The sequence below is a fragment of the Thermobia domestica genome, chromosome 10 (genome assembly GCF_964235325.1).
Source record: "Thermobia domestica chromosome 10, izTheDome1.hap1.1, whole genome shotgun sequence".
Lineage (NCBI taxonomy): Eukaryota > Metazoa > Arthropoda > Insecta > Zygentoma > Lepismatidae > Thermobia > Thermobia domestica.
In genome coordinates, this window is record NC_137463.1 from 104,375,199 (window position 1) to 104,391,618 (window position 16,420).

Below are 16,420 nucleotides of genomic sequence, written 5' to 3' on the forward strand. Positions count from 1 at the left end.
AGGTTTCTGTGGTTTTGGTTTTACACTTGATAGAAACGACACATCTATTGGTTTCTTTTTTTCTTATTATTTGTGTTGTTATATTTTATTTGTACAGGAAGCTGAAACTGAGTGCATTACGAGTGATATTGTATACTTATTTCACAGAAGAATGATCTTTTATGCTACACTTCTGCGACACGCACACACATGCATACACATACTTTATTATTCCTCACACTCGTATTGTAATTTTTCTTTTACAATAGTTTTGTTGTTGGATGCATGTTAGTATTTTCTGTACTGTCACATTTTTTTTTCTGGTTTCCTGCTGCAGTTGGTTTGCAGATAGATATAATGTAAAATAAGTGGGTTGCGTGCCAGACAGGCAGGACAAAACAGTACAATGTGGGAATGTTTTTTAAGCTTCTTTCTATACGGGTATTTTCAATGTCGAATGAAGTGGATGACTAAATAATGGTTTACTGTACTTCCTAGTATGTAAAACAAAAGAATAGGGCTAGGTTTAAGGAAAGAAAGAAAAACATGAACTTCATTTAAATGGATTTTGGAGAGAACCATCGTTTAATAACCATACTTACTCCGATATAGACGTACTTCTTTCTTTCTTACAAAGTATAGGGCGAAATTCATTAGGGGCTGTTATAATTGTATATGACATAGTTGACACTGGGAAACTATATGGAATGGTAATCAGCATCGAAAAGTCGAAAGTCATGGGAATATTCTGTGTAAACGCACCCCCTTACAGATTAGAGTAGAACAAAGAGAACTCAGAGGTCGATAATTTCAAGTATATGGGAAGTATTTTGACGAGAGACGCTTACTGCAGCAAAGAGATCAGGTTAAAAATGGTCATAGCCAAAGAAGCATTCAACAAGAAAAAATTACTCTTAACTAGCAGGCTCAGCGTTGGACTTAGAAGAAGTTAGTCAAGTGCTATAGGATATATGGAGCATTTCAGACTATATGTTTCAGAGACTTGGACTTAAGGAAGTTAGAGAAGAAATATTTAGACAAATTCAAAATATAGTGTTGGAGGAAAATGGAGAAGATAAAATGGACAGAGAGAGCAACAAATGAATATGCTTGAAAACGGATAAGAGAGAAGAGAACACTTCTAGTCCAGTAGGAAGGCTAATTAGATTGGGTGTTCTCGTTTCTAAAGGGGGCAGCGATTTGGGGGGGGTGCGATAGACTATTTAGAGGCCATTTAAGATTTAAAGAACTTGTTAGATTTTTTCTTCTTATTGGACGAAAGCCATGGTGCATTTTACAAATTATCCAAAGTTTATACCTTTTGCATATAATAATAATAATAATAATAATAATAATAATAATAATAATAATAGTAATAATAATAATAATAATAATAATAATAATAATAATAATAATAATTATTATTATTATTATTATTATTATTATTATTATTATTATTATTATTTTGTAATGGTGAAAGATATCCGACCGACATAAAAATCCTGTTATTATAGATTTAAGTCGGTCAAAGGAATGTCCGTTCTTTTATTTTTATTTTATTTTATTTTGTTTTTATTTTATTTTGAAAGTGAGGAGGACAAATCTGTTTTTAAAAATTAAAGAAAAATAAAAAGTATTTTTGGAGGATAAATTATGGAAATGAAGTTTCCTTTCAAGGCTTCGATTTTTAAAATCAGTCTTGAAGAATAGATATAAGGCTGATTTTAAGAATTGAAGCGAGCAGTCACGGGTTAGATTCGATTCCCGATCGAAATAGCGTAAATAGTTTTTCAGGCCAGTCATCCTGAGTGAGGTTTTCCTCATTCACTCAGGATGGTACCTTACATAATGGTCCTAGGCCACTTCCTTCCTCCCTAATTCCCCGGGCAGTGTGATCACCGAGGGACGTCATCCCTCATACTAGATGGGCTAACATGGCCATAGGTGCCGAAAGCCAAGAAATCTAATTCCTAATCTTAGTCCTTATAAATTAAAGCCTCTTTCTTGTTCTTAAGACTGCTTTGTCCAGCCTTGTGCGTAGGTGGATTAGATTAAGATGACAGGGGGTGCTCAGGACCACTGTTGCCACACTTGGTACAACTGTACCAAATTCAGCCCTTTTTGTCATTCGTCGGCCCGTTGGTACCACGCTGGCATTTTCAGCCCCTTTTGTGAAAAATTTGGTACAATTCTACCGAATTCAGCACCATTTAACAAATACTTGTCACATATTCAAAAGTGTCAGTAAGACTTTCTCTACATCTCTTTCTTTTAATGTCTTTCAGGGAAGCTTCTAGGACCTTGGACCGGTTATACATATTTTCACAAATGTCAGTTTACTTACCTTATATTCTTCTTAAAGTCTATTATCCTCCTTCGGTCGTGAAATAGGCGAGAATAAAATGCAATAATTTATATTTTATTATTTATAACGTACTGTTTACATTCGAATTCGGAGATGATTGATTTGTTTGTAGTTTAATATTTTTTCATATATGGCCATAATGCCGTTTTGGTTATTGGTCACTTTGAAATAGAGGCGCGTTTGGTTTCGTTACAATACATACCGAAGATGATAACAGTTTTCCCTTTTAATTTGCGGCCTTTGTTATACTTCCTATGAGCAACAAAAGTTTCTTCTACTTCCAAAGTTGTTCGGGTTCGGGTTCCAAGGTCTTCGGGATTTGGATGTTTGCAAAAAGTATTTTTTTTTTCAAAAGAGTACTTCCTCGACTTGCACTCTTGGGAGAGGGGAGGGGAGTGTTCTAGAACTTCACCTCTTTTAGTTTCGTGGTATTATAGAGCCATGTATTACACTAGTGCAAAAATAATGAATTCAGCCCTTTTTGTTTCAATTTGGTACTATTTTTCAGCCCACTCCAGAGCTTGGACTGTGGCAACACTGCTCAGGACAATCGCATTCACCCAAGGAGGCGCTAGACTCGAAAAGGTTGAGAACCACTGATGTGCAATGTAACATCCAACTCAGATCTTTATTGGTTGGTTCTTTAGAGTTCAGTGTCCCTTAAACATTGTGTTCGTACAATCATTGTATCAAAATTATACTTTTGTACGATGAGTTATATAACATTAAAACAATGTTTAAGATCTAAAACTTGCGTGCACAAGTGCTGACCACGAGACTCGAGAAAGGTTTCCTCTCAAAAACGAGACGAGAATTGTCATATTTCATATCTCGTCTAGACTCGTGGGCAATACTAGTGACATCTGCTTATGGACCTTTCGTTGGTGTCTAATAATTTATTCATCATTAATACCAGTAAATCTCATCAAATAGTGTAGATGTAATTTCTTTAAAGTAAACAAAAGTACACAAGTGCTACTTTATGAGTCATCCACTGGATAAATTAGAACGTTAACTTCTACTCTATTTATGCAAGTGAGCGACTGACCGGTTCTGGTTTCCATTGAAACTTGCCTACCAGTTGCTTCTATGAAACGAAACGGAAGCCGACAGACAGGTGAATGATTGCAAAGTGAGGAAACCGAGTAAGCACCTGCAGTACGTAACATACACTGGCCAGACTGGAATATTGCTTTTCAAAATGTTCATTGCAGTATTTTTAGTTGTGTATATATTCAGGTGTTTTGTCCTGCTTTGATATCTAAAAGAAAGAAGAAAAAGTATTATTTTAATATGCCTTTGTATTCTATACCATCACTTCTTTGAAAGCTCATTTTGCACGCATGTCTTTTCTTCACTGCAGTAAGTGGTAGCAGATGTCTTAAGTATGCATGCAGTTTTGCCTCTTCATGCATAATAAAGCATGATAAAAAGAAGAAGCAAGAAGTGTGAGAACAAATGAGTTGAAAAGAATAAAATATAGGCTGCTGTTGCATGAAAATGAGGATCCACACTATTATTTCTCACAGCAGTGCTTGTTGCAGGTTGTGGCAGGTGGAAATATTTACGTACGTGCATTGAGCCACATTTAATTAGTCGCTGACAGGTTCGTTTGCCTTGTGATGTTGCTTATACTTTTAACCAGCCTCGCAGTTACCACAACAACAACAAAGGAATAAATAGTTGGCTTGTTAATACTCTCTACAGCAATAGTATAGTAATTTCGTCAAAACTAGGAGTGCACTTGCTAAATAATCATATAATTCGTTGAACACCTTTCAAAATTTGTCATGCTAGTCACTAGTGCGAATTCTAATTAGTTAACAATATTTTTATCAAGCTATTTTCCAGTTTCTTTAATAAGTACGTAGTCATGATTCAAGAGCTTTTGTTCGTTGCAGTAAACTTTGGATTTCGTAAGTAGTTAACAGGTGTCAAATGGTGCACCTGCAGCCACCAGCATACTGGTGATGTAATAGGGATAAGAACGTTTATTTTTTTGTAATAAATGGATAAGTTGAGTTGATTTTAGTTTAGCGTCCCTTTCAGCAGCGAGGCTATATGAGACGTGGACCTACTGATTAACGTGGAATCCGAACCACATGAGCTCCCGCCGGGAATCGAACCCGGGTCTCCCACGCCAAAGTAAATGGATAAAGTACTACTCACAATCAATTCACGAAGAAATATTTGCTTTGTTGTTTGGTCCCATTTTCATGGTCGCTTTTACCACCGCGGCTGTACGGTGAGATGAGATACTTTGTTTAAAGTGAGATCCGATACACTACTAGAGTTTATCCTAAGAGAATTACCCCGACCGGAAACCGAACTGGGAACCATGGCTGTTAGCCCACGCAGCCACAAAGAAACACTAAACTCGCTTGAGACAGGAGAATCTCGTAGTTTTTTCTCGACGTAATTCATTTTTATCCGTTCGTAAATATAAAAAAGAAAATAAAAATATTTCAGTTTAACGTTTCGCGTTATGTCCACCATGCCCCCAATACACAGAAGAATAGACCAAATGAAGTGTGAAAACGAGACTCGAATTGAATATTGACATAACATTTTGAATATCTTTTATATACATAAAGCCATATGAATAATCCCCATCCTAGCATCAAACCGAAAAAAAAGATTATCCGAAAATTTACGATTTATTAATTAATTTATTACTAGCAGGGCCGCCCACAGGGGGGATGTATGGCGCAAGCTGCGCCATTGAGAAAAATTTTGGGGGGGATTTTACTCTACTTTCGAACTAGCAATTTTACTGTCGGAATAGCATTAAAACACGATTTTGAGAAGCTAATTTTCAAAAATTTTCCGGGGTGAACCCCCGTACCCCCTGCTTCGATACTCGATGAATGAAGTACCGCGCAAGTAGCCGTATGAAAGGAAAGGTTGTTTCGTTCTAAGAGAGAAGGGCCGCCCACAGGAGGGATGAATGGCGCAAGTTGTGCCATCGAGAAAAAAATTGGGGGGAATAAAAAAAATTGGGGAAGACTTTTACTCTAATGTCGAATAAGTAATTTTGCTGTCGTCAGAATAACATTGGAACACGATGCGATTTTTTTTTTAATCTCGAGAATGAATCCCCCTACCCCCTGCTTAGAAACTATGAATGAAGTACCGCGTAAGTTGCTATATGAAAGGATGGCGCCAAGTTCTGGTGAACAACAGTTACAAACACTCAAGAAATCACTTTCAAATTTAGATTTGTAACTTGCCTATGTTGTCTGTTAAAAATTATGAAGTAGTTTGACATAATTGTGAGCTAGTGGTAACCATACAGACAACAGCCAAGTTTCAAATCTAAATTTGAAGTGAGCCAGTGAGTGTTTGTAACTGTTGTCCACCAGAACTTGGCGCCTATTTTTGTGATTTCAATTCTTTTTAAGGCCACTCGTACTTGGCTCTTTTACAGGAATGTTTTTTGTTGGATATTACTTCTTTTTGTAGGCTAATTTCGAGGATAACATTTTCTTTTGGTATCAAACTCAATAACTTGTAACTTGCGTCTTACTTTTCATGTACAAGGAAATTATATCAATATTTTGTAAAGAAAAAAATAATAATACTAATTGTAAAAAAAGAATACCTGCGCCATACACAGTGTGTAGAAGTTTTTATACCCTTCAATATCCTTATAGAACATATTTAGTATTGTACACTACCAAGACTACTAATAAAAGTAATGCCATTTTTATAATTACTACTGCCCCTACTACTACTACAAGAATTCTATAATACTGCTACAGGAAATCAAAACAACAACAAAAATAACAATTACTAGTACTATAAAAACTACTGCTACACTGGGCAATTGTTTTTAGAGGACTTGAGTTTTGAGGAGGGAAGAGATTATTAGTTTTGGGGGGAGTGCGCCATCAGCTTTGGGGGGGATGGGCACCCCTGATTACTAGTATAGCAAAAAAGGACTAGATATTTGACTAAGTGAACAATATGCAACCTCCAACACAGCAGAGTAGTATGGGTTGTCTAACTTGTAAAACACACTCTACAGGGTGGCCCAAAAGTAGGTATACAAACCAACATCGATCAAGTGTGACATTATGACACTTTAATTTACTAAGATAATGGATTTATTTGCTTTGATTTGTTGCTAGCTTAAGGTATAAGTGCAAATAAATTAAGGACAGATAAGGAAGAAGCTAAGTCAATACCTGTATGAATAACAATAAGTAAATGATATAAAATGTTATGACCGATCAGTACCAGACTGTATACCTACTTTTGGGGCACTCTGTATACTTTTTCAACTTTCAGAAGGTATAACCTCTTTCTCCAACTCATCCCGATTCGAAAACAGCTGGTGAATATCTATCTTTGTACAAAAGTTGGTGGCTCTAGCCCACTCCTTTCTATGAAAATCTGATAACAGACATACACATACGCACACGTTCTTTTATATATGAGCAAGGATAAGGATAGAATCAAGAGAACTATACAAATAGAAGACCCAGGGGTCTTGTGTATTGATTTATTTGTGGTTTTTATTATTATTATTATTATTATTATTATTATTATTATTATTATTATTATTATTATTATTATAGTAATAATATAGTAGAATTTTGTAATACCATGACTTTCTTATGTTTAAATGTATAGTGTGACATTCAATTTATCTACTTGAATATCCAATTTATTTTAAGTCGAAATAAATGTTACATTTTAGTTCACAATAATTCTGTTTAGCACAATTTATAATATTTACTTTTATTTATTAATTTTAAATCCGACACTAATTGTGGGTTCGAGTCTGAATTTTCACTGACTATGTCCGTTCTAAAACCCAATTCAGAATCGTATGGTTAGATTCGCGGAAAGAGTTTCTCCAAGGAAATAGAGAATCTTGAGTGAGCTACCCAGCAAATATGTACTATACATGGGGGAAAAATCACTTCAGAAGTATTTTCAACATTGTGGATTGTGTCTACATAACAGTCCAACTGAGATTCCTTATTTTCAACAAGGAAGATTTCCTGAAGCACATTAAGTTTACAAGGGGGAAAAATTATTTACTTTACATATCTCATTTAATGTTTGCTTTCATTTATAGTTATTTTATCTTCTACTTATATACTACAAACATATAAATTAGATATCTTTATGGAATATTGTCCTTGAGCTTGAATTTTGTCATGATTATCTACAGTAATTTTGGTTTTGCAGAAACAATATTTTTTTGCCTTCTTTTTAAAGATCAAGTACTGTATCTCATATAATACAGAAGATTGAAGGAAAACGATAAGATATATTCTGTTGCTAGTAATCGTGCAATTCAATGCATAAAAATAATATAAGTGCACATTCACACCTGCTATGTGGCTATAAGTTGCTATTTATTTGCGTTGCAGAGCTAAAACCAATGTGACCATATGAATATTATTATAGGTATGCTACACGTTATAAGGCTTCAGTGCGTTCCATCATCACTTCTGTACCTTTTTTTTTTTTATTTGTATTTGTTTATATTTTTAATTACCTAGGAGACGTGCCGGCAGGATTTTAACAATGAGATACGACTTTCACGGCTTTTTTCGAGAGAGACATCAGTTCTTGTCTCGTAGTCAGTTTTACTGGTGAATAACATGAAGTCAGTAACAAAAAAAGTTTTAAAAAAATAAAAAAATGAACCAGACTTACAAAATGCTATTAAATAACTACTATTTTTTATAGACTAGAAAAATAAGCACTCAGTTTATGACGTAAAAACTGTAGTACACTTAAAACTTTCAAAGATCTTGGAAGCAATAATTATGCTAGTTCATTCAGTTACATTTTGTGGGTATTAAGTGGTCCATTTTTTAAAATAATCACTTTATGTATTGCTCCTGAGTTAATTGCAGTAATAAAAACTTTAAAAAAAGAGAGAGAGAGAGAGAGAAGGAAATCGTAGCGAAGACGGCCATGCTGTCAAAGTACCCCCCCCCCCCCCTATTTCGAATATTTCTTTAAATGAACCGAGATGAACCACCATGTTGAGAGTCCTCTGTAAGAATATTCCCGCCATTTTCCTTCTTAAAATCAAAATAACTATAAAACAGAAGTCAGTGTTAAAATTTTAGAGTACATAGGAAGTATAATATGAAAGAAAATGGTAATAGCTAAGAATTAAAAAGAAAAGGAAAATGTTTATGGTCACGTTCTGGTGTCATAAGGTCATATTTCTCTGCTGAAAATAAGGTGCAGAATTCTTCCTATTCAGTTCTATAATGTACCGCATGTTTTGCATAATCATCTTCATAGGTATTCTGCCATCATTGACAGGTAACTTCTATGCACCACGATCAGCTAACCTCGTGTCTTTATGTAAGAATTTTATGTTTTACTACCATCCATTAACTGAAACCTCTTTCATTCTTTCTCTCTTTTTCCTTCCACAGTACTTTCTATTACGTCTCTTGTGATACAGTTCCTTCTCAGCTCCAATATTCTAACTAGTTTCTCTTCCTATTTTTAATTACACTTAATATTTTTCTCTTCTCTTTTAGTATTTGTAATACTTCTTCATTGATTTTGCGTCCCATCTGCATTTTTTTTTTTTTTTTTTTACATTAACATATTGCAGGTACAGTATATTCGTAACGTCATTAACTTTGAATTGAACAGATTGTTTTTATGTGTATTTCATTGTATACGAAATAATAATAATAATTTTAACTTTTTTTTTATCATTGCAGGATGACTTCGATTCATTGAGACCCTTGTGTTATCCCAATACAGACGTCTTTCTTGTGTGCTTCAGCGTTGTGTCGCCAACTTCGTTCCACAATGTTACGGACAAGTGGCTTCCAGAGCTGCGACGTCATTGTCCTGATGCGCCGATCATCCTTGTTGGAACACAGAGCGATCTCCGAAGCGATGTAAAAGTTCTGATTGAATTGGCACGGTACGGGGAACAACCAGTCAACGAAATACAGGCACGTAAACTAGCCAGCAGGATTGGAGCGGAAATGTACATCGAAAGTTCCGCACTCACACAGAAGAACTTGAAAGAAGTATTCGATCAGGCAATTCTCTGTGCACTCAGTCGCAACTCGGAACTCCAAAAAGTAACAACCGCAGGTCGTTGGAGGAGTCGAAACAAGGACAAAAAATCAGGTTATTCCGAAAAGAAACAATCGTTCTGGAAGAAACTATGTTGTTTTTCGTGATAAAAATGAATCGAAGAATTGAACGAACGAACAAAAACGTGTTAAAAAGGAAACAAGTGTGATAATTTCTGTGATTCACACAGAAAGTGGTGAACATGAAAAATATAATGTAATAATGACAAGTTCCATTTCCAAGTGAGATTATAATCTTTTTTTTTTTTTTTTTTTAACTGAATTAGCCTACATATGTTTGTAGTGTAATTAGGCCTAACTTACAGAAATATCATGTCTAATGATATTGCCAGAAAGTAGTTAATAAAAAATCCCAATGATTCTTATTGTTTTCACCCCTACTAGTAGTGCAGGAGAGTAGAAATAAACGAAACTATATATGTAGGCTAAATATGCATATCAATCTCTTGTACTATTGTGAAATATATCGTTTAAACACATTAAACTCATTTAGAGTTAATTGACAGATCTGTATAACGTTTTAAATTGAATTTAAGAATAAGTAGAGTATGCGTCTGTGCGTGAGAAATTGCATTTGTTTTTGACTGCGAAGTATGTAAGTTATGTGTGAGTGTTAACGAAGTCGCCGAAATGTTCATGTTGATGATGTGTGATTGTGTATATTATTATTTTTTTTTTTTAAAAAATAATAATCTTGCCTACTTCGTTTTGTTTTAACGTCTTTCTTTTGTTTTTTTAAAAAGTCTCTACAATGTGTATGTATGGTATGTGCTAAAGTTCTTTTTTATTTTGTGAGCGTGAATATTCATTTTGCATAAGTGTGAATTTATGTTAAAATGATTTGTATACATAGTACATATGTTATGTATAGGACCGTGATCATTCCATTAGTTGTACGTACTTAAAACGAAAAAAAAACTTAAATACCAAGTACTTTCATTTTTTTTAAAAAAAAAAGAAGAAAAGTGAGCATAATAAGTGAAAATGTGCAATTTTGTTTACTTTTCATTATTATTATTGCAATTATTATAGTGATTTCATTATTTTGTTAGGATGTTATATATGCTTGCGCCAGCAGTTTTATTTTATGGAGGTTGTGAAAAGATTATTTCAAGAAACAATACGAATCCAATTATCGAAGACTTGTGTTTAATTTTGTGTGAATACTTTGCTTACTGTATTGCATGGAGTTCAAACCAAATGACTAAAATGCTTACTTTAAACAAAGATAGTATTTGATCTTGTTTTAGATTCAAAAGCAATGTATTATATGATTATTCATGTGAAATTGTATGTTTTTTTTATGTAAGAGTTTGTATATTGTACAGGGTGTTTATAAGTACTGGACCTATTATTATTATTAGAAATTTTCAGGGTTACCGCCTAGAAACATTAAAAGGGGCAATTGTAAATCATTACATATTAGTTTGTATCAACACAACGTAAAATTCTTTAAGTCTTTTTAAATTTGTGATAATCGGTATTACATATTGATTTTGTGAATTTCCGATATGACATGTGTATGCAAATTTTGCGTACATAGACACTCAATGATGCCCCTGGACAATAGCAACAGTGGACAATTTTCCTCAAACACTATGTAAATTAAATCTATTTGAAATTATCCATTCTGAGGGGCCGTTGAGTCGTATGTGTATTAGATTATTTAGCACAGGAAAAAAGTATAGACTTATGAAGAAACTTCAACTACTGATATGTAAATTTTAATTTATTATACACAATCATACTTAGAAACACTGACTAAAGCTATCTGCCTCTTTGTAAAGGTGCAATGTTTTCATAAGAAAATTTGTTGTACAATGTTAAATGAGGGAAAAGAAAAGACACAGGAGGAGAGGTACAAATTTTGCTGTTGATGAGAATAGGGAGTCTTCAAAGTGAGCTGAATGATAAGATTTCTCTCATTTTGTTGTATAGTGGCACATATATTTTTTGTACTTAAAGAAAATATGTAATAGAGACCCATGGAGTAAAAAGTACGTATGTGCTTTTATAGTTCTTTACACAGCGCCAAATAGACATTGGTGTTGTTTCTTGTTTACCATTTGTCTCATATTTGAAATCCAAGTCTTGTTCTCTCTTTAGTTTATGTTTATCCCGTCAGTTTGACTTTTTCTTTTCTAAAAGATAAAGTTTACAGAAATACTGTCGAGTTCTTCCAAATTGAATATGACATATTTCAAACATGTATACGTATATATTACGTTGATACTTCACACACTTCCGTTAAACATATATTTTTTCTCAAGACAAATAAATGAGAAATTTGAAAATATATTATTAACTTTTCGCTCCAATAAAAAAGGGTGTCGTAGTGAAATTTGTGATATAGTAAACAATTATGTTAACTTTCCAAATATGTTAAATTTGACTTAAAATACTCAAAAAGGATATTATAAACTCTTGGATAACTGTGTATGTGGTGTAGTATTGTAAACAGTTTATCTCTGTTAATTGTTCGTGGTAGCAAATTTTTATGTTATTGAAATATTTTCAAATTTAGAACTCTTTTCGCAGATACTTTCCTAACTCTGCTTGGGATTGATGTGCTCTGTTGAAGCATAAACATAATATATTATACATTTCGATCTACGAGTATCAATAACACATTTGATTCAGTTTTCAGATATGAAATTGCAAGCTGAATTCCAATAAATATGATGAAAGAGAATAATTCATATCCTATATCTTCAATAAAAAAAAATGTAATTTTTCTGTTAATTCAATGCATCGGAGCTACTGTAAATTAACAGCAGCAAGATATGGTATTTCTACTTTTGTGAAAAAGTACTTCAATCAGTTCACTTCATACTGTGTACTTTGTTAAATATTTCGAATAATTAGAAAGAAAATGTCCAATAGAAAACACAATAATTTAACATCTTTGCACTGGAATAAATCTGTTGTGCTATTTAAGAAACCAACGTAAAAATATCAGTGCACGCTGAGAGCTACTCGACTTACAGATGTTCATCTTGCTGAATGTCCACCATTTTTTCCATTAATTTCGTCTTTTTTTTTTCGTTTTTATCATCATACCATCATTCTATTTTGAGGTGTACAGGGTACACATTCAAATGGATTTATTAGTAATCAGGCTGCTTATTTTGCCTGCTGCATGTTTAACCCTGAAAATTTGTAATATATGCTTAAATATGTATCAAACTTGTGTGTGAGTTTGGTATATATACATGTATGTGTGTGTGTGTGTGTGTGTGTGTGTTTGTGTGTGTGCGTGTGTGTGTGTGTATGTATGAGAAAAATTGTTTTAACAGTAAGTACTTTTTAAATCGAAATTGGTTTTTTAAACCAAATGAACAGGATATTATGACTAAAACCTAAAATTCTAGTTTGTGTAAATATTAAAAAATGAACTTTAAATATAAAAAAGCTAGATTGTATTTAATGGTAAAACAAATACTGTACATTAGAATGCAACACAGAACTTGGCATGTATATATGTATGTGTGAATGCAATATTATATCTAAATTTGTATGTATGTGTATGTATGTATAGGTGTGTGTGTATGATACGTGTGCATACATATATACAGACCTAAGATTATTATACAGTATATATATGCATAGATTGTTGTAACATTTATTTTCTGTGATGGTTTTTAGGATAAAACATGTTTTCGTAGTTGTCTTCCATGAATGACTGTTACTTAATAAGAGAAAAGAAATAAAAGAAACGGTTGTGAAGTTGTAAAAGTGATTATGTAGAGAGATTTTAAAAATGATAATGAAAGTCACTTTTTTCCTTATTGATTAGTAGTATTTTTGTTTTTATTATACCTTCCTCTTATTTTGATGTGTCACATGTGGTGTAGGCGGCAAAGAGCGTATCGTGTTGGTCCAACGTAAATTGACACCTACAAATCCTAATAATAAACGGTAAACATCTTTATAAATACGGTCTATGCATCAGTCTAATCCTAATAGCAAACGGCAAATATCTCAGTCTGTGCATCAATCCAATCCTAATAACAAACGGCAAATATCTCAGTCTGTGCATCAATCCAATCCTAATAATGGCAAATATCTCTGTGTATCAATCCAATCCTAATAATAAATGACAAATATCGTAATCTGTACGTCAATCTAATCCTAATAATTAACAATCACATTAATAGATACATCCACCTGTGCTATCTCTTACCTATATAAGAAGTCTGAATAATTGCATAAATATGGTATGGAGTTTGATGTGGTTGGTAGGCAAGCTTACAAAATACATTTACTAAATGCAAACAATCCGAGCTCTTAATTAAGTGCGATTTTAACCTATAAAGCAATGGTTCACAACCTTTTTTGACTGATGAAACATTTTGCTGTACGCAACACACTTGTTCAATCTTCTACTGAAATAATATAAATTATAATAGTCAATTACGTACGCAGAGTTTCATCAAGAGGGTTCAAGCACCGAATCTCATATCCTTTCAGGAAATGCATGATTTGTGTATGTATAGCCTAGTGTTTATCCATAATATCTTATTCAAAGTGGTTAAAACCCCGAAACCCCTTACGTACGCCACTGATAATAGTGTAATACTCCATAAAGTAGTTATTCCCGTTGAAACTACTGACTGCTACAGTCTTTGCCACAAGACTAACTCTAAGTAACTGGTTAATTAAACTAAAATTTCACGAGATACTCTATGAGACTACAAAACATACCGGATGGGAACCACCGCTATAGAGCAGGGTTGGAAAAAATACAGTTTAAAAAAAAAGAACAAAACGTGTTTAAAACATGAAAAAGATGTTCAAAATGTTTTAAACATGTTTTAAAACATACGGAAAAAAATGTTTTAAACATTTTGAACAGTTTAAAACATTATTTTAATCACATTTCAAAATCGTTAATAACGTGTTTATTAAGACTTTTTTGCTCTTGCAACCGATCTTTTTATTTATTTTATTCTCGTTAAGACTGCATTGTTTTGGATACAGAATATTTCAGTATAGATTAGTAATTCTCAACTTATTTCATATCACAACCCCCTTTTATTACACCCTCTTGCCAGTGACCCTCGTAAGTATTTTCTTGGTTGTAATAATATTTTTAGGTAGATTTTAAAATCTATACTATAGAGATTTCACACAATCTATCAATATACATGGTGGAACAAAAGTCCTCACCACACTTGGGCGTTGAGAACGGGTTAAGGGAGAATGATGAAACTTGAAAGAGGTCTGACACATCAGATGGTGCTATCAAGCATCATGGCGGACACCTTTGCTTGGTATTCGAAATTTAAAATGCGAAGGGAGTCGTGTTACATGTTTTAAGGCTAGAATTTTACCAGAAATACGGTTGTATGGTTATTTTATCATTAAAGCAAGTCATTTCGGAGTTACCGCTTCTGAAAGTTTTCTAGTTATGCTTTGAGAGGCTAATCTCGCGTTTCGTGGAGGCGGGTGATATTTTTGTTGCAAAATTTGATTACTATTTCAGAATACTGATGCTAATAAAACTATTTTAAAATAATAATTTTTCGAAAAGTAATGTTTGAACACACTTCATGTTGTACTAACTTTAAAATATTTTCTGTAAGACTATGTAATTGGTTGTTTTTGAGTCAATAATTTATTGAATAAAGGTAATATTCGGGGCGTTCAGAGCACAATGGACCCAAATCCATTTTCAATAAAGTTCAGTTTTGCTGAGCAAATGAATTCTATTTCAAAACGTAATATCTTCGCAGTCGAATCAAAAACAAATGTAACTAAAACCACGTGAAAGGCCGTATGATAGTTTCAAATGGCAACTGCTAGACAGGGTAGTCAGTGGGACAGGGGGGCAACCGCCCCCATCCCTACCCTAAATTTCAGATTTTGGGGGCAGTAAGACAGCTTTAGAAATCTTTTGATAGGTAAAGTCCAACAGAACAAGCTTGAGGTCCGTACACCGAATAAATACGGAGAACATACAGATGATTAAAACTGAAAAGTTGTTTAGGCCCAATTTCCAGAATTTTAAGCAGACCCGAAACTCAAAAGTAGAGCCACCTTTGGAATCCTTGGTCCAAAAGATATACAAGAGAGCCATATAGGCCTATAGCTCCTTACGGCCAATGGAAATGGATTATAACTGATCGAAATCCGTAAGGACTTCAATTTCTTTATGTTGGACTTTACTTAGCAAAAGGTTTCTAAATCCGCATTACTGTTCCCAAAATCTGAAATTCAGGGTAAGAGGCGGGCGGTAAATTTAAAGGTAAATTTTACAATAGTTACCTGGCTAATTTTGACATAATCAAATGCTGTAACTTCCCCAATTTTATGAATTCGTCTTAGCCGCTTCTACACAATGTAGAACTCACCAAAAGAAGCTTATACCTGTAAAATCTCAATTTTCAACAAAAGTCAACTTAGCCGGTTATTCACTGGAACCAGTCAATTCTTACCTAAAGTTCCCAGTTGCATCTCAACCACATCATTGATGTTAGAATCATCAGAAGCAATTTTCGGATCAACATTTTTACTATTTGTTTGAGTTTCCAGTTTTTTCATAGCTTGCATTTTTCATAATGATTCTTCATTCTTTGGACTAAATAATTTCTTTCTTATACTTTTGTAGCGAGCTCGTATGGTCTTTTTTTTTTTTTTTTTTTTTTTTTTATCTGATAGAGTTTGAGTTACTTGAATAAATTTGCTCCAAATGATATCCTTTTTTCTTTCCGTAAAACGCATGTTAAACGATTCCAAGTTGTGCGGAGACTGAGAACCAACATGTGCTGTATCAACGAATGCCTCCGATATTTTAATTTCAGAACGGCAATTTAACAAGTAGCATTGTTTTCTGAATACAACACAAAAAATTGCTTCCATGATATTTATTTTTTTTAATATGTTCTACAAGTAGTCCAACCTTCGACTTCGACACTTTCTCGGAAGTTAACTGAAGAGCATTTAAAGAATACAATATACGTTAAAAATAACGGGAAGA

At 33.5% G+C, this 16,420-nt stretch overlaps 1 protein-coding gene across 1 annotated transcript in view; it reads left to right on the plus strand.

The window, feature by feature from the left end:
• LOC145662618 (cell division control protein 42 homolog) overlaps positions 1 to 13,233 on the plus strand; it is a 168,347-nt gene extending 155,114 nt beyond the window's left edge. The window contains exon 3 of the mRNA XM_081728354.1: positions 9,055 to 13,233. Coding sequence (XP_081584480.1) covers positions 9,055 to 9,528 — 474 coding nt within the window. The 3' untranslated portion in view covers positions 9,529 to 13,233. The remainder of the gene's footprint in view (positions 1 to 9,054) is intronic.
• The last annotated feature ends 3,187 nt before the right edge of the window (positions 13,234 to 16,420 follow it).